The sequence below is a fragment of the Anneissia japonica genome, unplaced genomic scaffold (genome assembly GCF_011630105.1).
Source record: "Anneissia japonica isolate Jap-2015-1 unplaced genomic scaffold, ASM1163010v1 scaffold560_len657749_cov147, whole genome shotgun sequence".
NCBI lineage: Eukaryota > Metazoa > Echinodermata > Crinoidea > Comatulida > Comatulidae > Anneissia > Anneissia japonica.
Genome location: NW_022754288.1, coordinates 8402 through 31284, shown reverse-complemented (window position 1 = coordinate 31284; position 22883 = coordinate 8402). Strand labels below are relative to the sequence as shown.

The window sequence follows — 22883 nt, the reverse complement described above, 5'->3', positions numbered from 1 at the left end:
GTACGGTACCGTATGTATTCCATGGACAGTACGATAAATTATGGCGTTCGGCATAAGATTGCAGAGAGAGAAACACTTTTCAATCAGTAGTGAAGCAAAAATTGTGATTTTGGTCAAGTTGAGAAATCATTATGTTTTGAAAAGTTAAGGGGAAGGTAAATACTCATATCAACAGATTACACCGCATCTATACGTTGGTACATATTCTGTGAAATATTAAAGGCATTGGACTATAATACGCTAATAACTCATTCAGCTATACTAAACTTTTCAGTACACTATTTCAGTGGTGGCTCCAGAAATATGCCGACGAGGAGTCCGACATGTCCAACAGCAGGGTCACGGAACATAAATCCCTGGTAGGGTTCATGGGGAGAATTTTTATAGCTTAGTATGGCAAAACATTGTGTTTTTAGGCCACAATATTAGGCCAGCAGCTAGATATGGTTTACGTGTACATACTCTGTGATATATAGACCTGTATTTCCATGCTTCTGATACATAGACCTGTATTTCCATGCTTCTGATACCTTTGGTCATCGATTTTGGCCATGTAGCAATCGTAAAATTGGGTCCCCGGGTCCAAAATGGCCGCTGTTTTGCAAAAGCATCAATTTTTGGGGAAAAATACAAACCCTCTATATTTAGTTACTATCGGTGATAGAGAGTTCATTTTGGTGCCAAAATGTTCAGAAGGGTTATGTTTTTATTCGCTGTAATGAAACATTTTTCTCAGAAAGTACCAGGAAAAAAATTATTACCAAAAATATCGGTTTTTGCCCAAAAAACATGTTTTTTTTTATAATTTCCTTTTTTTCCAAGCCATCGATTTTTTTTCACTTTTTCAAAGGTGGAAAATGATAGCTAAAGTGACAATAATAAATCACAAAAAAAATTATTTTTAATTCTAATAGTTTGTGCATAAAAAAATAATTAATTTAACTTAAAAAAAGACGGTTTTAGTAAAATTTTAACAAAGCCAGTAGAAATCCGTAACTCTGTTAATATTTATCAAATTGTGTTGAATAATTTTTTTATCCTTTATCCATACAAATATATTTAATTTTACTTTAAAAACATCGGTTAATAGGTAAAATTTTTGCAAAAATCAGGAAAACTGTGTTACTCTGTTAGTATTTATTAAAGGAAGTTGAATTTGGTCTCATGTTATTCAGAATACATGTATTTCTATTTGCTTTAATTGAACATTTTCTGTAAAAAAAAAAAACAGGAAAATATTTATTACCAAAAAACGTTTTGGATAGGCAAATTAATATTTTTGGGCCGACGACCTCGTCGTGTCACGTCGGACGACAGGGGGTCCAGGACTTGTCTGACTGAAAATGCCCCTGCACCCTCCTCAGCCGGTACTACCACTGCACTATTTCTTTTAAATACATTCTCATGATTTTATCTATGTTTATAATTAATTATTTCAAAGCCTATGGACACAATTCAAAATAGAGTTACTCAATGAACGTTGAACGTCGGTCGGAAAGTAAGGTAAATACATCAGACAATTAAGTTATATTTTCTATGGTACAATTCAGATTAATTATATCTCTATGATAGCCGAAATCCGCTGATAAAAGATCATAATGGTGATGTTATGATGATGACGTTTACTATAAGAGTGTCCTTTCCGGCCAGCTTGAACTATTTCCTCAAATTTTTGCACCTCAGCCTCCTCCGTGGTGGACACAAGAATTTGAAGTAGGCAAAGTAAAGTAAATACATCAAAGACAATGTTGTTAAGTGATATTTTCTATGGCACATCAAACATTATTATATGGTACTCAATGAACGCCTTGGATTCGAAACCTACCGGTCTGGAAAAGTGTAACAAAATAGATCATCAAGTTGCAGATCACGGGATGTGAATAGCAATCCATATATCAGATCAATTCAGGGAAAAATAATTACTTTCATCGTCGTTTGGACCAACATTTGTTCGCGACCACATCTTACAGTTGACGTTTACTTATAGTAATTTAAGTTCAATTTAATTATAAATCAGTAAAAATTAGTTCAAAAATTAGCTTGCGCTAATCTTTTAACTCCTAATCAAACAAACAATACATAATAATTTTCTTAAATAATTGAACATAACAGTTTTAAGCTACTCCTTATTAAGAATAAAAATAGTAATAGTAACTAGAAATTGCAAATTGCAAGTGAAGTGCTGCGAAGTACAACTACATATAAATGTTCTTCGAACAAAATTACTTATGCGAGTCAAGTGAAAACAATGAATAATAAAAATATAACAAATAATATGAGACACGACCCATTGTCTATATTAGAACACTTCTCATTGGGTAACAAAGTCGTAATTTTTCATTTTTGTCAAAAAGTGTCTATAGTGGTGAATTATGGCTTAGGTTTTTTTTTTTAAATAAAGTTTCAAAGATTTCTATGTATGTGGAAAACGTAGTTGATTACAAAAGGTTACAATTTTTATTGTGAAGACTGCATGGTCTGGGAGGTGTACATTTTTTTATGGGAAAAGTTTCCAAGGGCGGGTTTTCTAGGGGCGAGTTGACTGCCAAAGAGTGTTGCCAAAGTGCGAGCCAGCGTGTAATTTGATCACAAGTGCGAGACATCGCAAGTGTGAGCCAGCGAGCCATGACGTCATGACAATAGATACGAGACGTTACTCGAGTTGTGCGAGGTATCGGCTGAGATTTGTGGAGTACAATTCAAAAAACAACTATAGGTCTCATAATGAATTATTGTGATGTCAAATAGACAATGTTAGCTATCAAGGAGCGACGTTGTTTTTCATTGGGACATTCGTCCCTTCAAGGCTAGGCCTATACCATCCTAGCTTGTCTAGGCCTAGAGTAGGATAAGGCTAGCGCGACATGCGGACGTTGGTACGTGTTGGTTAGTCTACAAACGTCGCCTAAAGTAATTGATTTTACCCGGCAGAACGAAAGAAGGAAACTCCGCTTTTCAGTCGTCTTAGGCCATTGTTTTTTGACAAACAATGACCTTTCAGAGGTCAAATTGCTCTCAAGAATATGAATTGGCTGCTTCGCAGCAATACAAATTTCAAATCGTGTAAAGAAATTTTGAAGAGGTGCATTTTAAGGTTGAATTGGCTTTAGGAATGGCAATGCACTTATAAACCGTCATAAAGACCTTGAATTTAACCCTCTCACGCACTGGCAGCATGTGTAGTTGACGCAAAATATGGCGAAGCATGGTCGAACCTTCTACCACCACAGATCAACTTGGGCAGCCAAGTTCTGAGGGTGATCTAAATCTAACTTCATGGATCCGTCCTAGGAGTAGAGAGTTGCAATATTCAAGTCTTATGAGAGCTCCGACAAATGTATGGCACAGCTGGGTGTCAAAATATTTTCGAATTTGTGAAATATTCCGAATGTGAGATTGCAGGCTACAACAAAAATTCTGAGCATGAGTTGACATTGTTATTAAAGAGTCAAAAATGACACCCTAATTCCGAATATTGTCGATTGGCTTAATGGACTTGCCGCACACCTGCAATGTAATAGATGATGTCTTTCTTCATTTAGCTCAGCATGTTGTTACTCATCCACTGCTTTCTTTCACTAATACAATTGCTTAGCTTCTGTAAACTAGTGTGTAAAAATTCAGCATCCTTAGTCTTAAATGAAATTGATGATAATCATCAGTTATATGTTCCATTTATAACTGATGATATTCAGTTATATGGGGTGTCAATATTTGCCAACAAATGCATTACATAATACTTGAATGACCCCTAACAGCATCAAAGGCTGCACTGAGATCCAACAAGACCAACCATACACCTCTCCGCTGAGCAATATGTTGCATGATATCATGCTTTTTCCTAAGTAGGGCTGTTTCAGTGCTATGATGTGGTCTGACAGTAAAAGATCATGACGAGATACATTAGACAAGTAAATTGCTTATGCTAATCATAGCAAACTTCTCAATTTACCTTGAGAGAAAAATGACATATTGAACACAGATCGATAATTAGATAGCATGTTTGGATCCAGTGCTTATGTTAGGCATCGTTTGGCAAGGCCACAGAGACTCGAGCGGATCGACCAAAGGCCATTAAATTTCAGTACATAGAAAAGGCTCCACAGGGCAAGGGTTTGTAATCTCAGATTATCTTGTTTTATATATAAAATAATATAAGGGTTTACATACCTTCCCGGCTATTGGTTCTGTCAAAGTTTGCATTTGTCATGGCAACCATACCCGCCATTTCGAATACTTCCCGACTATTTTCCCCGCCTCCAGGTCCACAGCCAAGGTCAAGACTTTCCATTCGTTGAAACATCTGAAATTGACAACCACAAACTGAACAGTTTTTGTTCTCATGCAATAAATTTTTTTTCTGTAAATTGTAACCAAAAAAAAAAATAGAAAAAAACGTTCCTAATATTGAGCCCAAAAGGTGTAGTTGTTTAAAGTGGTTATCTTAATCTTTATGAGTTTTGTCGCTCTAATTGGCATTATGGTCTACTGCAATAAACTCTAAAATTGAAAAAGAGCGATCAGCTGAATTGAAATGTTTGGCTTTAATGATTCATCTGTGTTGTGTCATTAACATACAAAGAGTGCTTTTGTTTCTCAAGACATCTTGATATTTACCACAATGATTACAATATTGGACAAATTACATTTTTGGTGATACAATTAATTTATAGCCTTATCTGTATTTAATCAAGAGTTAATTTGCCTCTTAAACTTAGATTTCACTATATCATGAAGGTAGGTGGTCTGCGATAGGTTGTAAGCGGTGTATCGGGAAAAACAGACATGAGGCGTTCAGTCGTCTGATATAGATATGTGTGTGTTTTGTAGGGGGAGGGTTGTATGTTTGTACTCGTAGTTGAACAACATACATTAAGAAACTAGAATTGATTTATATTTAACCTTCTTTCTTGTCAGTCGGTGGAAATCTTTAAGAAAATAGACGGCTTCATCAACGGCTAGCAATGCTACTCGACTCCGAGGTTCGGCAACGATTGTAAATTCTACATTCTCTCCTGGACTTTTATCTGAATCATCCGGATTGACAATTAGCTTTAATCAATAAAAATAGCATGCTTGTAAATAAACACACTGAACGACAATGCATGTAAAAATCATACTTTCTGTACATAAACGCAGATTGAAAAATAACTTTATTCTACTTTTAGGAGTGATGTACCTTTTAAGAAAAGTTGATATGGTGTCTAGTGTATGTTGGCATGGTAACTAGTATATAAATAATGCTCACTGTGGTATATATTTAAAATGCTATTTTAATAAGTTCCTTTGGCTATAACATTGCATCTAATTTTTAAATTGTATTAATCAACGTGTACATTAAGCCTATAATTTAAAAAAAGGGCACTAAATTCCTACACATTAATAGTATTGAATTGACGATACCACTGGGTTATACATATTGTTTACAATTTTAGAAACTATCCATTATCTGGAACAAAATATAATTAAATAACCATTTTTTAAGAGGTGCTATAGTTAAAATGTGTATTAGTAAGGCAAGGCAAATAGTTATGGTTTGCTTAGTTGGAAAAAGATATTAACCATTCAGAATAAGGAGAGGCATGTTTCCTAATGTTTTTTGCTATACCTTTATAATACCTACACATAGGCATGCGTAGTATGACCTTCCGTTTAAAACCAGAAAATATGAAATGTATACATTAACAAAGAAGAACCTTTTTTACATAGCATATAACTAAACAAATTAAAAGTAAAATAAAGAATAGTGAAATTGATAAACTTTCCTCAAATTAATTAACCTAAGGCAGATATACTCACAATCTACATGCTTGCAGAATTAAGACGCTTCCTGTTAAAAGGGATTTATTAAAATTTCGGATTTTTTTTTTTTTTTTTTTTTTTTTTTTGCCTTTAGCAGTAGAACAGTTTTATGGGAGAGAAATATAATAAAGTATGTTTTAAATAAAATGTGAAGTTTAACCATACATATTTGCAAAAAGTAAACAAGTCACTATTGTACTTTTGTATTACTATGATTAAACAATTTGTATCAGAATTTGAATTTATTTTAATATAACAATTCATTATCAGCTTTTTTTGAAGTTAGGAATTATACGGACCATCCTCTAGAAAGATGGTTAAAATATAAAGATTACATTAACATTTGAAATATCCAATGGAACTCACCTGGGATTCACATTGTTTAACGATATCCAACAAAATTGAGTCGGCAACAATTACATTATTGTCATTTGCAAATGAATATACGATTAGCCTTGCACTGGGAACCATGTCACTTGTTATATGAATTCGGATTGTCCTTAGAGTTCCAAGCTTAGAATCTATTTCTGACATTTCCTGAACTATTTTCCCTCTTACTACAACCTGCAATATTTAAACATGATCAATGATATAGTGTGAAATTTGGAAAATACTGGTTTTGCGAGTCGGTATCTACAACCATAGGTTCGATGCTTTAAATTTCACGTTGATTTTGCTAACTTACCCCAGAGGGCCGAGTGAGTAGCACATTCAGTACGACTGGTATTGTTTTCGTAATGTCAACTGTAGTCCTCAAATTTTAATATATTAGTCTTGCTCGAGGACATTTTCTCCCGGTACTCTCCCCTTGGAATGTTGCCCCTCCCCTTTTACATCTTCTCATTATTTAATTTCAATTATGCAGTTTAAGGAAGTACTTATTTCTTCTATATTCCTTAGTGCAATAAGATACCAAGACTAAAGGCTTATTATTAATAGTAATAGCAACAAGAATTCCAAAGACCTAAGTTTTTAAAAAGTGACATGATTAGTAATGTAGTTCTGGCTAATTCTATTGTCTTATCCTATTATTAAACAACAAAGTTTAATAATTTTATACAATAACATGATCATTAGTATGATGAACTTACTACGTAGTTAAGACCAGTCAATTCTGCTAATCCTGACTTCACTATTTCCACTTCAAAATTTTGTCTAACCTGATAAAGAAATGTACAAATTTACAATGAAGAAACATTTTTTCCGTTTGTATATGGAAGATTCTCAGATATTTGGGAGCTGATTGACAAAAAATGGAAGAGCTAATAAGGCAAAATTTTTTTAATAATTAGAACGTTCATTTGTACAAAACTAAAACGTCTTAAAATTGGGGAAAATGGAATACCAAGACGTGATTCGAACTCACGAATTTTGGTTATTTAAAAAACATCCTTAACTGAATGCGCCATTCCTGCGACATGCCCTATTAGTGGTAATGGAGTAATGTAATGCTAAAACCCCTCTTTTGTTTTGAAGATGTAGGGGCATCCAAATTAAAAAGGGCCATGAACGTTTTTTGGAATAACCTGTAGTTTACGTGTACAACAATTGCTGCATGTCCGTTCAAAACTGGATGCTTTTAAAGTTTGGTAATAACAACAAAAAGAACAACGTGAGAGGTTTTGGGGTCCACCTTTAGCGGACCCAAAAACAAGCGTTTAAATAATATGATTTAAGACAAAAATACAATTTACACATTTATATTCCCATAAGTAGCAAACACCAACACGGCTTCAACCTGTGTTCATCTTAATAAAAGTGCAGCAAAGTTCTATTATATATAAATAAATGTATAACTTAATGCAATTTCAATTAATATTGGTTTTGCACAAGAGTTGTAATGCAACTATGCCGTGCACCGTAAGTTCAGCAATTTTTTAATTAAGTACACTATTTAAATTCTCTAATTATTATATATTACTTTATTAGAATTATTTTTTTTAAATCTGAGTAGATTTATTATATTTTTTTACATATTTTAATTACATAAAAATCTAACTATATGTTTTATTTTCATTATTAATTTTTATTTTTTGTTATTCTTCAATTTATATTTATGTATAATTTTATTGTTTTATTTGTTTCGCTATTTCTTTTCTTAACTTTTCTGTAAAAGTATAAAAAATATTAATACCGGAATTTCTCCATGAGGAACTCGTATTTGCAAGTATGCACCACTTGGACTTTCAATTGCTGAAATAGTGAACTCGTAGTGGCCATTTGCCTCTTTCGGAAACGCAGCATCCAATGTTTCAATCTATAGATATGAAGTGAAAAGTATAAATTGTAAAAACAAAAACAATAAGGCTCATTTGAAATATATTGCCTAACGCTCTTTTTCGTAATACCATACTCACTGTCACTTCGATGGATTTTGTATCTTGATTTACGTCTACTCTAAAGTCCACTTGGCCATATTCATTACTACTTCTCTCAAGAGAAAAGTCTTGTGCACCCGTTAGTTTCCTTCTTACTCCTTGATCATTGATGCCATATGCATCTACTTTGGTTAAAACATTATTACCAGGAGTTCCATCGGAATGAAATACGTCAATCTAAATAAAAGCATTAGGGTAACATAAAAAATGTTTATCTCAGTTTAACATGGTTGTATATGTGTAGGTGATTTAGAAAATATCTATACTCTAGAACATAAAAAAGAAGTTTAATCATTCTATCGTTTTATTCATTAGTTTTAGTGTAATGGTAAACAGTTATTTTTGTGTAGCAATCAGATTAAGTGTGTTCCTGCCTTCAAACTATCATCAATTCCAATTTCCAGCTACAAAAACGGGATACTAGGCTAGAGGAACCGACGAAGAAAGTGATAGGCCTAAAGCCATTCGAATTATTCTGCTGTTTAAAGATCAGAAACCTGCTAACTTAGTCAAGTCACAACTACATTAACTTGGTAATGTATTTGTACAAAATACTAATTATGTTTGTAAAAATCAAAATGCTAACTAATGTTTTGTGTACTTCCTATTCCCTAGTCCTGTTTGATCGTAAATTCTCCTTCTCCCATCTTTAAATTAGACGTTAGTATTTCCACTAACAATAGTGTAGTCGCAATCTACTTGCACAAAAGGGAAATTTAAAAAGAGGAGAAATGGAAAAACCTTGATTGATATTAAAAGTACTGTACATGCTAATCAGTAGATAATAAATCATTATTTTTATCAATGTTAGTTTGCACGAAACATATAAGCGGGCATAATTATGATTACCAGAATAATTTAAAAACTTTTTATGATGAGTATTTTAGTTTCAGATTCAAGGGGCAAAGTGGAGAAAAATGAAAATTATTCAAATTTAGTCTGAGAGTGCCATTTCCGGCCAACTAGAAGTGCCATAATCATAAATTTTCTCTACTCAGTCTCAACCATGGTGGGCTCCATCTGTAAACATCCCTCTCCGGGGGTTAGCTCTATTTCAAATTCCTGGATCTGCCACTGTATTTTGAAAATGTAGAATGGAAATAAAAGTTAATTGCATTCCTTAATAAGCAATTAGTAGAGCTCCGCATAGACACTATAGGAAAATTATTGTACGAAGGTTAGATTTAATGCTTGAAACAATTTCCTGAGGGCCTGCAAGGCCCGAAGGAAATTTTTGAATGTATAATAATTAAAGTATAATAATTTTCCGTTGCATGCTCTACTAATTGCTTTATAAGTCAATCGCCGTCTTTTCATTTTAGTTTTTATAACCAACTGTTGTAGCAGCCATTAGTTGATATAGTGGTATGATCAGTATACGTGTGCGTATTTACATTTAGCTGTGCGTAAGCTTATTTTTGCTCCTGTAGTACGCGTTTAACTCATCTAACATCAGCAGTACAGTACGGAGGATACGATGAATAACTATTGTGTTAGAAAGAACTTGTTTGTAATGCTTGATAGACTTTCGTCAAAGAAATAAACATTTCATCATTCGAGAGGGAATACGGTCACTGACGTCCTTTTTGGTCGGTGCATGCAGACAGGTAAAATCGTGCGATGATTTCATAACTAGGCCAGGCTACGGCCTATGCCTAGTATAGCAGGAGGAGGCCCGGGCGGCCTGCCTGGTCGTAGGCCTATATCTAAATTTTTCCTTGAGTCTTTAAAATAGGTCTAGAGTATTTCTATTAAACGTTCAGTTTGTTGTGTTTATGAGGATCCATTGATTCAATGAATTCCTTAATTGTTCATACTTAATATTGAATTTTAAGTAACTTTCTTCGGGTTCTAATTAAGGTTGTTTTACGAAAGTAATTTTCAATTACAATTCAATTTTTATCGCGGTGTGCGATGTATTCGCGGGGGTGACGAAAAAATGAAGAATTTTTTTTTGCACACGAACCTTAAAAAAATCATGCCGAGCGTCCAATAATACAAAAATTATTGGACGCTGGGGAATAGGCAAATAATATTGGGAGTTACATTGATGACGTCACGATTGACTTATAAAATCAATTAGAAACGATTATTAAAGGCTATAGGCGCCAGAGCTTCCTTGGGCTTCGCCCCTGGACCCTCATCGGTTCCCTAGGCAGTCCCTGGCTCCAACTAAGGATTGCTTATGTTGCATTTAGTCGCCACCTCACACTTTCAACCACGGAGCGACGCCCTTGATACGAATGGAGAGAACTAATACTATTTTATAAAAATCCTAGTATCTAGCACATCTATAGTTTTCTCTATGTTAGGTTGTTTTAAGCAACAAGAATGTATTAAAAGTTACCCGGACAGAAACATTATCACTTATGTCCGTTCATTTTGTAGGCAGATATTTTTTTGTTGGATTCAACAAATGAATTCTTAAACACAGAGAGTTGTAGCAACTAGATCCTGCCAAACGATATTGTCCCAGCGAAATTGTGCCTGTTGTGCCAAGATGTATAAAGGCTTTAATAACATCATCCATTGATTTTCTTTCACTTCGAGAAATTAGAAAGATGTACTGGAATGGTGATGGTGTTAGCAGAGAACGTTATTTTGAAAAGTTTAAACAATAGTGCCTGTAATTACCGTAGTTTAATCAATAATCTACAATTCATTATTATTTCAACCTATGGTCATAGCTTTCATTATCAAGAAATTTCATGTTACACGTTTTGTATACTCCGAATTCTGGATTCGCAAGCACCTAGATGGTTTCCGGTGTGAGATAGTCTTATTTTAAAAAAACTTTTAAATGAAAATTAGTGTTAATCATAGATAAATCTGTTACCATATTTATCATACTTATTGAAATAAACATCCCGCTTTGAATAATTAATTTCCCCTCGAATAAATGCTTCCTCTAGAGCCTCATTCGAAATAAACGCCTTTATTTTTTTTTCTCAAATAACCAACCCCGCCCCCACCAACCAAAATTACTGTAAACAAACCAACATCATTGTCAACAGATCCTATTAATTTTCTACTCCAGTAAGTTTTTTTTTCTTTCATTTTGATAGTAATTATGTGTTGTGGTGAAATTTAGGGGGGTTTACCTGAGTATTTACACATCTAAATCACACATACACACACACAAAATAATGATAATAAACGCCTCCCTCGAATAAATGCCCATCAAAACCATTCTTAACAAAGAAAGTTTCAGGACGTTTATTCAAATAAATACGGTATTTACCATTGCTCTTACAGTCAAGGAGTCTGCTAAACGATTTTGTTTTTTGCCTAGACTTGGAAAAACCAGGATGTTACCGTCAGGGCGATAGTATAATTCAGTAGTTAGGATGTGTAGTTCAGATAATGTATTGATTTTACATTGCAGCTGTATTAACATGCACTTGAAAATATATTAATAGGAAACTCTCAATGCAATAAAGAAATATCGTAATTTACATCGTTTAATTAAAAAGATGAATAAAAATGGAATGTGTTTACCAGTGTATCAAGTTAGTTACAAACATAAGACTCTACAAAATATCAGCATTAGAATCGAGAAAACCAGCCACCTTCATACAATAACAATAAAAGTGAAATTTTCACCCACTGATGGCAGCAGGCAATGACATGTTCAATTATGAATATCTCCAATATTATGATTTTTTTCATATTAGTGTAATGGGAAAAAATATTCAGTGCATTATTTGCTTTCGAATTATATCACATATTACTATGTTTGACCAGATGTGTCCGCCATCTTGTTTTCCAAGATGGCGGCCAGTTGAACTTTTGGAGAAGTTAGGCACCAACGTTTTTCTTGTTCAATATAAAATTCTGAGTCAGAAAAACGTTGTTGCCATAAATTAACAAGAATTGCGAACTGGAGCCTATTTTACTACGCCTGTACTAACGATAGTTCAAGATTTGTACGAAATCCTCTCGCGTTTTGGTCACGTACGGTAGCTTCTCACTAAAAGAGATGGTGCCGCCCTCGCTCGGACTCAACTATAATGGTTATCTAAATAAAGCAAATTTTCAGTGACTGTTCAAACTCTCTATAATAATGAGATTAAGATTTGTTATTAGATAATATTTTTGTTTTATTTTTAATATACCTTTTCAAACAAATCAACTCATAAAATAATACGTTATATTATATAATTCTTTGAAACTTTATTATTTTGAGGTCGCTGGTAATATAAGTGTACTGTTCTTTTCTTATGTTTGACATTGAATTATATTAACTATTTTTAACCTACTTACACACTTTATTTTTATTTATTCGATTTAAATACTATTTTTAAATTTATTTTGGCCTATTATAAGACAGTATCTTATGTTTTAACAATTGTTTTATTATATTACTTCAAAACAATTATTTATATTAAAAAAATTAAGCAATGTGATTTTCAAATTATATATTTATTTAGCATTTGGTTTGTATTTTTAAAATTGAATTATAAGAATGACTACATTTTATTGAATTGATAATTTGCTGAAAAATCTCGATACAGTATTTATAACGACTAATGTGGTTATTATTATAGAAAATAAATTAAGCGAATGATGAGCTATTATCAATTATGAAGAAATATGTTTTTGAACAAACAACATTGGCTAGAATAAACCTTGTTTTTTACGGCCCTACACTGATCATATATAAAAAGTAACATTAAAACGGGAAAGTGGTGTAAAAGCAGTGCTTGGAGGTTTTTTAAGCACACTCGAAACATAAAAGTTTGGGTGCGGCCCTCAGGGTTAAATCCAAAATTAACTTTGGCACTCCGACCGATTTTTATGCCAACCCTGTTATAAACCTTTCATAAAGTATTATTTAATTCCTCTGATTACATTCGTATATAAGAATTTTCAATAAAATCTATATTTTATCTTTATATAATTTTTATAAATATGACTAAAATTCTTATAGGATTAAATCTCCCACATTATGCGTAAATATTGTATTTGTATTTGTATATTTCTTTATAATATGGCTAATTCACGTTTACGCCAATTCGAAATCCGCTGCTGATTGTTCGGTATAAAAAAAACTTATAATAATAATAATTCATTACAAAAAATGAAGAATATCACGGCATGAAAACTATTATAGTTTATATTACCGTGCACTCTTTGTTACTGTCACTGTTTAAACAGTGTTATCTTGGAGTTATCTACCTGCACCTACACAGACTTTCATACTTTTGTGGATTTACAAATCTCTGTTTTTTATAGATTGTATATAATTTGTATTCTATATATAGAGAAACTACGATTTCAATATTGCTATTTTTTCATATAACGTTAAGGTTATAATTGTCTATTTTAAACATCTATAGAATCCTATCAAATATTTTGAAAATAAATACCTTGATATCGAATGTAGTTCCTTTCTTAAAGTGGCTGACTGTTCGATCTCTCTTGAATGTATACACTTGCTCGACAAATTTGGTGCTAGTAACAGTCATGTTTTCTCGATCTCCGGTTGCTCTTTCTGTAACCACGGCTTCTATTCTTAGTCTTGCGCCTTTAAATTTACTAAACCAATTCCCATCAATTGTTTCATCGGGTCGCACCGTAAAAGTAGCTTTTCCTTCTAGATTAAGCTGGAAATAAAATAACCATAATTATTGGAATAGAGTTGAAGGTGTGTAAGAAGCATTATAGTACACGCAATATACATTACAAATACCGCCTTATATGACTATGTTAACCAACATAATTAAGTTCATAAACTGATATAGTAAGCATAACTTTACAAACGAACGATGTTGTATTAGGATAAAATTATTATTGTGAAGTACAATTGTTCAATGAATGAATGAAGTTATTCGAAAAACCTTAAATCACATAGGAAACAAGATAAGATAAGATAAGAGATGTTGATATTACAAACACAAATTTATAAAATCATCAAAAAAGTATAAAGTAAAAAACTCGAAGTCACTGAGACTCCACCTACGACTGCTATGATGATGATGGGAGTCCTTAACATCCCACTTAAAAACCTGACACTGCGATGATTTCTATATATTATAAGTTGCTTACGTTAATTAATTTTATGAGTCAAAGCGAAAATTGTTCATATATTTTACAGTAATTTCGTGTAACATAGATGTAGCTAGTTTCAAAGGATTTAAAAAACGCAAGTTGTGTTAACCTAAAAATGTAATTACCCATTTATTAATATTATATAATATATGTAGAATGACGTCTTATTATGCACATCTTTGATATGGTCTTGGCTTAGAAAAAGTTTGAAGAAGACCCGAGGACGGAAAGTGACCAAAGTGCCGGTCAGAAAACGGCATAGAAGAAAAGAAAAAAAAAACAAAATCAGAGCCTTTTTCAGAAAGAGCAAGAACAAACTATAAAGTTAGAAAAAATAGACTCGAACTATAACTGCAATGATAAGGCCCCATTTCTGGCAAAATTGTACTCTTTTTTTTAATGCATGTGCATTACTCTAATTATTGTAAACCATGGAAAAATATTGGCATGAATGTCGTTTTACACAAAAGGATAAAAAAAATGAAAAGTAGAGACTATTTCTCATAACAGATTACAATTTTCTCGACGACTTCTTTTTAGTTGACAAATTCAGATGTTGTAGATCGCATCCGCTGGAATGCTCTCGCTTTTTGACGTATTCTATAGAGAGAATCGGAAGTGCAATTGGCCCTTTCGTAAACCCGCCGTGCCAACCCTGAGACGCCCAAAATTATGTAGTTTTACGCATGCGTTAGAATTGCGTCGTCGTAAACACGATCGAGTTTGTGAAAAAGAAACGTAATCATCTGAGCGAGGGGTTTTCGATTTTGAAGAACTTTTAGAGATTGTCGTAAATTGAACAAAGTATGAAAGAAAAAATTAAAAACATCAGAAGATTACGACACATGGGCCCACTAATACTAATAGTAGGCCTTCTACCTGGAGCTAGCCTAGCCTAGCCCTACTCAAGCTAGTACTACTGGAACCATGCAGCTTTTGCCAGCGTATATACTAGCTAGTACAGTTAAAGACCTAGCCTAGTAATTCTAGCTAGACCGTATAAAACTGTATCTGATTGGCTACTAGCGTCCCATCCGGTGGTATTAAATCTTGAAATTTCAAATGAAAAAGGCTTTGGCTAGCATACCTCTATGGTCATATACCAGCTATTACAATTAAAGGATGCCTAGGCTAAGCTAGGCCCTATGTAATGATATATTAATACACTAAATCGTGAAATTTACTCTCTCGTGGAACTGGTGAAAGGCAAAGTTTTGGGACTTTTATTTAGTTTACATTGTAATAAATTGTGGTTTTTAAAATATCTTAAAATGTATTGTGGATTTGCCTTGTCAACATAGCTAAGTAACAAAATCACTACACTCATTAAGACTCGAACATTATGTTTTTGTGTGATCATGTACACTTTCTATCCTTGGAGGAAATACTCGTCATAGATTGAGTTTATATTTTATTTCCCGGACGTAAGGAGATTCCGCGCACAGTTAAGAACTTGTTACGGTATGAACTCGTCCCAAGAGCTCATGATTAATGATCTCCATGAGGAAATCTACAAGTTATCCCAAACAATAGAAGAACAAAAGAACCTAATTCGAGGCTTTAAAGTTGTCGTTGTCAGAACGATAAATATAAACCAATATCAATAAGCCCACTAGCGGACAAAATCAGTAGAGATAATCCATCCACAACTGACGCCTAGGGTTGGCCACAACTGACAGCCAGGGCCCCCGTCGGGGAGAGCTGCCTCTCCACCCCCGGTCAGGGAGAAAAAGCACAATTCGTCAGGGAGAAAAAAATATTATATTTATATTTACATATTAGTAGACTCTAAAATCGATTAAATAAGCCTTTGAAACCCCCAAATTGTCGAAATTTTCGAGGGCTTCGCCCCCAGGACTGCTTTTGGAACCTTTTAATCGAAGCTCGACCACGCCCACTTTGCTTTCGTCGGGGAAATCTGACACCTCGTCGGGGGCACCGCCCCCACCCCGTCGGGGACCTCGGCCACCCCGTTGGGCAAATCCTGGCGCCACCCCTGCTGACGCCACCACGCCTCCTACCCCTACAAATCCAAATTATTATTATTATTATTATTATTATTATTATTATTATTATTATTATTATTATTACAACACTGTTAATTGGTGATTCAGTGATAAGGGATTTCGTTTTTAATAGTAAGTATAGTAGTTTCTGAACGCACCGCAAAGTTGGCGTGTGCCACTGATACAAAAGTGTACGTTCAAATAAATTATTATTATTATTCACAATCTTGATCGCGGTTACGACGCAAAATGCTAACGCATGCGTAGAAACTACATAATTTATGTACGGCGGCTCGCGATTTTTTTTTTTTTTTTTTTGATTTTTTTTTTTTGCTGGACGTTTGAGGCAGTGCCGATAGGTAGGAGTTTCTTGCTGCCGTTTGCACGTCCAGGGTTTGCGATGTCTAATGCTCGGCACAACACCAACAATTACAAGCCTTACATACCTTTTGATGGAGAATATAGGGTTGAACACCCACAGCCTTCAACCCCCTTGTTTATTATAAAGTCTTATTATAGCAGTGACCTTATTTAGGAGAGTATAGGGTTGAACACCAACAGACTTGAGCCCCTTGTTTATTATAAATGAACATGTCTAAAATTATTATAAGTAGGCGATTTTCTACAAAATTATGAATACTGAGGCCTTTTTAGGAACATATTGTCACTCAAGCGCACTCATAATCCCACTGTACAAACATAAGTATGTAATACTGTAACACTAATAACATAGTACAGTAATAATAATAATAATAATAATAATAATAATAATAATAATAATAATAATAATAATAATAATAATAATAATAGTAATAGTAATTATATATATATATATATTAAAAATAATAATAATATTAATTACCGGTACTATTATTATGATAGATTGAAATGTAGACATTTGTGTCATGTCAATACACTATGTCTTAGAAATAATGTTCTAAGAAAAAACAGAGAATAACTGATTGCCCAGTAACTTGTGAAAATGAAATTAGAAAATATGGACGGGTATAATAGGCCTATATATCTAATGAAAGAAAAGAGTAAATAGTATGATATAAGATTGCATAATTCTGATGTGTTCGCTATTTTCAGAGAAAAGTCAAGCCACATAAAGTGCTGAAGAGGTAAAAAGTTAAGGTGACGAAATTAATTGGTTTTTTGGAAACATTTCCGAATAGAACTCATTACATTATGAACTATAATAGTAGCATCTGTACCAGTTATGCCATTTGGCAACTTCCAAGGGAATGGTAAATCGCGCTGTAGTTAACATAAAAGGCTGTGAAACCTTGACTACTTAATCGTATCATGTTTTTCCAACTTTTCTAATGCCTCTAATTCATTTATAGATTTTCATTTAAAAAAACAACTTAAATTCAAGTGGTTAAAACGGTTCGGAAATGTGTTTCGCATGACTGAATAATTATTTTTTAAAAACAGTGTTAAAATTAAAATATTTGCACCGGTTCTTAGCGCAGAAGATGCTCAAAAAGTTTTCTTGTTGGGTGATGTTATATTTGAGGAGAAATGTCTTACCTAAAGTATAGCATGACAATTACTAATGAGGTAACCTTTCTTTTCTTTTCCAATCGTAGATTGTGAGTAATCGAATGAATAAATTTAAATTGGAAACTTCACCCCACCCAAAATAAAAATAATAATAAAAAACAACAAAATAAAAGCCTATTTACTATAATGCACTTACTTCTTCCGCTTGTGCTGGAAATTCACCTATTGTTTCACCATTTTTTACAACACTCATTCTTACTTGTGCTGTGCCTTTCACATTTTTTTTGTACACATATCTAACAGAAACAAGACCATCATTTAAAGTTACTATAGAGCATAATGTTTATTGATAATACATTGCGAGAATAGGAAACTGAGATACACTCACGAGTGGTAAAAATGTATAAGAACCCTTGGCTGTACTTACTGATTTGTATTGATTTAAAAAAAATAGTTTTAGCCTTAACACTAACAATTGTAGTTGTAATTTTGTTTTATTCCTTTTCGCTACCATATGAAGGGGGATGACCAGTAGCTGCTTGATTATTGAATAGTGCCTAGTTGAAGCATATGCACAAATTCTGCCTTGGAAATGTGTAAACAATAAGGAGCAAGACGACTAGGAAGGGATTTTACTACAGGCTGACCTATTGCCATGATGTGGTGAGTCACAAAATGCGTAACGAAAGAAGGTTTGGCGAGTTAAAAGTACTGCTGAAGTACATAAAAACGCGTATTAGAAGCCTTTGCAATCAGGAATGCCTAACGAAGTTGTATGTAACAGGTTTGGTGAGTTAAAAATACTGCTGAAGAACTGCATCAAAACGCGTATTAGAAGCCTTTGCAATCAGTGAACTGACGACAGAAGGTGAAGCGTATTGACGGTGGTGACCTTTGTCAGAAACGTTAGTAGTGGTATCACATAGCTGGTGATGTTCACTAACAAACCTAAACCATCGCAGAAGTTCTGCTGCGATAATTCGTGTGGCAGAGTCGACCATGACCATGGAATCCTTGTTGAGAGCTTTGAACTGTATGCTAATTGCTGAATTTGTGTCACTACATCGAATTGTAGATAGAAACACGCTAACGGCAGCACCATGTGTCTACCAAAAATCTGGTACCTTGTCCTGTAAGTGACAAGTCGTTTCTAGTCACTGGTTCAGTCATTTCTCTGACTAGTTTTAGGCAGTGGCGTCGAGAGGCCGGAGTAACCAGAGCAAGTGCAGGGGCCCACGATAACTAGGTAAAAAAATAATAAAATAAATAAATAAAAATTATTAAACGTATACATTCATCCAATGTCATCCATGTGTTTTTTTCTTTTCAAAAGAATCCATTGTCCATTGTGAAAGTCCTTCTCTCTGTCCCTTTATTTAAATTTCCCCTATCCGCCACTGTAAATTCTGATATCTAGGCCTATGTTACGAATATTTTCAGCACGTTTGAATAAAAGGAAGGATAGCTTTTACTTTTCTTGTTTCTCTACTTTATTTTTTATGACCTGATGAAATTAGGCACTCTATAATCGATTAAATTAGTCCTTTAATCCGTTAAATGGCCGTAGCTTCCGAAAGGGGGGGGGGGCACCGGGATTTGACCCTCGATTACGCTGGGGCTTCAAGAAGCCCCCCAGATCCCCAACCAATGGGCCCGGGCAGCTGAGGTACCCCGGGCCCGATGCCGCTCTCGGCGGCTCAGGTTTTAGGCTTGTAGTTTCAGGGGTGGGTGCAGTTCGTTGCTACATAATATTTGTCATGATACCAGCAGATATTTGGCGAAGTTAATCCAGTAAGGCCTTCGTAGGCGCCGATACTGTCTGCGTCGAGATAGGGAGCAGGATCTACGTCGGTTTTAATCCTCACACAGATCAGCTACCCACTGGCATATATGGGGACAGGGGTCCTGACTGCCCCCTTTCCTTAGGTAAAAATAATATTTTAAAAAAATCAAAGGAAAAAATATTCTTAGATCTACCTTTTCGGGATCCGTGAGCTGAAATTGTTTTTGTTACAATGGGAAAAATAGAATTCAAAAAAGCTCATTTCCTGCCATCTATTAATCATTTCCCCGGGGAAGACCTAGGACTCCCTTTCTCTTTGGGTTTTATCGATTAATGGAAAAAGAATACGTATGCAATTATTCATTTTTTCATGTATGTATACACACATAATAGGACTATTTACTGCAATAAGAATGAGAAACTTCAGGAAATTTCATCCGGTTTCAGTATGTTACAAGTTATTGATTTCTTTTTTGTAAAAACCATTGGAATGAAAACGGGGTGCTTACTGGGACGTTTTGTGATACAATTCGAAACGTCCGAGTAAGTACTCCGTTTTTATTCCAATGATTTATACAAAAAAGAAATCAATAACTTGTAAGAATGAGAAAGTTTATATGATCATTTTCAAGAGGGGGAAAATCTTGAATTTTTAAAGACTTAAAAGTCATTAAAAGACATCTCAGAAGTCAGGAAAGCTCTTTTCCTGTCATCTAGGAATCTAAATTTTCCAGGGGAAATCCCCGGACCCCCTATATTTTTGAGACTTTTTTAAAACATTTTGACCCCACCCCCTAAATTTGAACCCAGGTCCACCCATGGCTAAGAGTGACGACAACTTGTCAATTTGGACTTGGATCTTACGGATATCTGTAGAATCCCGCGTAGAAACTGTGGATATTGTAGATAGTACCGGATTCACTTCCAATATACGTCCTGCTAACTTTGCCTCTACATGAAGCGTCCGATGGTAAGGATTAAATTGAATCCTGTACTGGGCAAGATCACATCGAGGTTGAGATTTCAGCCATTTGCGTTCGGCTCTATGTCTTTCTTGCTTGGCTATTTTACATTTGTCGGTGAACTATGAGTTGAGGTAGTCTTATATTTCAATGGACCCAGTTCATCTCTCTCCTCAATACTGTGATATTGTAGTGTTCATATTTTTAAAATTTGAAAGACAGAGATTAGAATTATTTAATACTGAGGGCGGGTGCAAGTCCCTGTTACGTTTGTGAGTAGCAGAATTTATTAATTGAGTGAGGTTAAGTGAATGAATTTATCAAGAAACTGGATAATATGTGGAGTCCTAGAATCATCAATGTGTATATTAAAGTCACCTGTAATGACAAGATTTGCAGTTAATGAATAATGACTTATAACGTCTAAATAATAATAATAATCGTCTAAAAACGATTACATAGCTGGCAACTTTAAATATAGTTGTATCAGTTTCGAAAGAGCGAAACTTTTCTATTTTTCTAAATACGGAGAGAAGGCAATAAACTGCAACAACTCCGCCACCCCTACTTGTAAACCGAGGAAATGTATGGAACAGCCTTCTCACGGGCCTCTCAATGATAGAACTATCGTTTTCAAGAAGCCTTGTCTCGATTAGATAATTAACGTCCATGCCATTATCAGCAACTCATCGACTGTGGATTCCACACAGCAAGTTGTACGACATTGCTTCAAACGGAACTGAAGCAGTTTTCAGTGCAGGTGGTGTTGACATATCCTTTAACTTGTTTTCGGGAGCGCAAAAAAAATATCTAACTCCTCCTGCTTTTTAAAAGCAATAGATTGTACTCTTGCTTTATGGTTAAAATTCAATAACAGCAACATACTCCTGCTATACCTGACAGGGGTCAGCCTTGTATGTAGCATATAAGCCTGCTCAACTGAGAATGTTGGGGATGCCCCCTGTCTATGTACTAACTGTATCGTATATACTTTTCGTCGTTATTAAAATTTTCAAATTGTTATTGTTAAATAATGTAATAATTGAAACAAGCAAAAAGAGAAAATCGCAGTTAGTTCGACTAACCTTGCCTTAACTACTGCAGTAATTAAGTTGTCTGAAGGCAGTATTTGATTTGGTGCATCAATGGTTACCTCAAACGTTGGTAAAACTGTAAACACAAAATTGATAATAATTATTTATAATGTCAGGAATGTGATATAATACAGTACGTCAAATATCAGTAGCTAAGAACGTTGTTACAGTAGTAGTACAAAATAAAACCAAAGATAAAACATTGACTAATAACAATTATTGTTGATGAAGTCAATGCAAATGTGTGTGTAAACTTCAGATTGTTTATATTTTTTGATACGATGAATTTTAATTCACATTTGAAGTCTGACTACCAACTTCCTTTAGTTGGTGCCAAGTATTTCATACAGATTTATAAGATACTAATTTCTGTCAATTAAGACGTATACACAATTTTAAATATCAAAATTATTAGAAACAATACGCAATGACTGCCAATAACTGATCTATTTCCAGTGGCTACATTTATTAATAATAGTATTATTATTATTATTATTATTATTATTATTATTATTATTATTATTATTATTATCTTATCTTTAGAAATAGATTATAGTAGTATTAGTAAGAATATTTATAAGATACTAATTTTTGTCAATTAGGATGTATACACAATATAATATAAAAATCATTAGAAGTCATTATAAATCAATCCTTATAAATGAATAACCTTTAACCTTTAAGTAATATGCCAACTAGATCTAGTTAATGACTGCCAATAACTAATCTATTTTCAGTGGCTAAATTTATTATTATTGTTATTATTATTAAATTTATTATAATTAATGTTATTATTATTATTATTATTATTATTAACGTTATACATTATTACTAATTATATGCTGTAAGTAAACTGTATCATTTACCATATTCTCTGAGTTCGAATTGGACAGTGCTGTTCCAGTTATACTAAAAAAAAAGTATAATCATTAAATAAGCTTGGGTTGAATTGGAAGTAATAGAAGGCGCAAAATATAATCGTTTATTATCTTGTTTATGCGACCAGCAAAATATTTATAAATATTGTTCAACTTACGTTTAAACCATAGTATACAACAACAGACCAAATGCCGAATGTGGGGTATGAAGAAAATGGGAAAATCTCAGTAATATATCCTGTATCTGTGGTGAGGTCCTCTCGTCGGTCAATGATTGCTCCTTTAGGTGTGATAACGTCTAAGCGAACTTTCCTCTCAGTTGGTTTGAGTTCCTCATTCAAAGAAATCACTCGAATTTTTACTAAATAACAAGATAGTGAAATAATAATAATATTAATATTATATATATGCTATATATAT

General features: G+C 33.8%; 1 protein-coding gene across 1 annotated transcript in view; it reads right to left on the bottom strand.

The window, feature by feature from the left end:
• Positions 1-22883, bottom strand: part of LOC117123171 (complement C3-like) — an 80314-nt gene that overhangs the window by 51832 nt on the left and 5599 nt on the right. The window contains exons 4-14 of the mRNA XM_033269024.1: positions 22622-22824; positions 22452-22494; positions 21577-21661; positions 17943-18042; positions 13550-13786; positions 8160-8357; positions 7937-8059; positions 6894-6962; positions 6169-6366; positions 4903-5052; positions 4171-4303 (exon numbers count right to left, since the gene is read on the bottom strand). Coding sequence (XP_033124915.1) covers positions 4171-4303; positions 4903-5052; positions 6169-6366; positions 6894-6962; positions 7937-8059; positions 8160-8357; positions 13550-13786; positions 17943-18042; positions 21577-21661; positions 22452-22494; positions 22622-22824 — 1539 coding nt within the window. The remainder of the gene's footprint in view (positions 1-4170; positions 4304-4902; positions 5053-6168; positions 6367-6893; positions 6963-7936; positions 8060-8159; positions 8358-13549; positions 13787-17942; positions 18043-21576; positions 21662-22451; positions 22495-22621; positions 22825-22883) is intronic.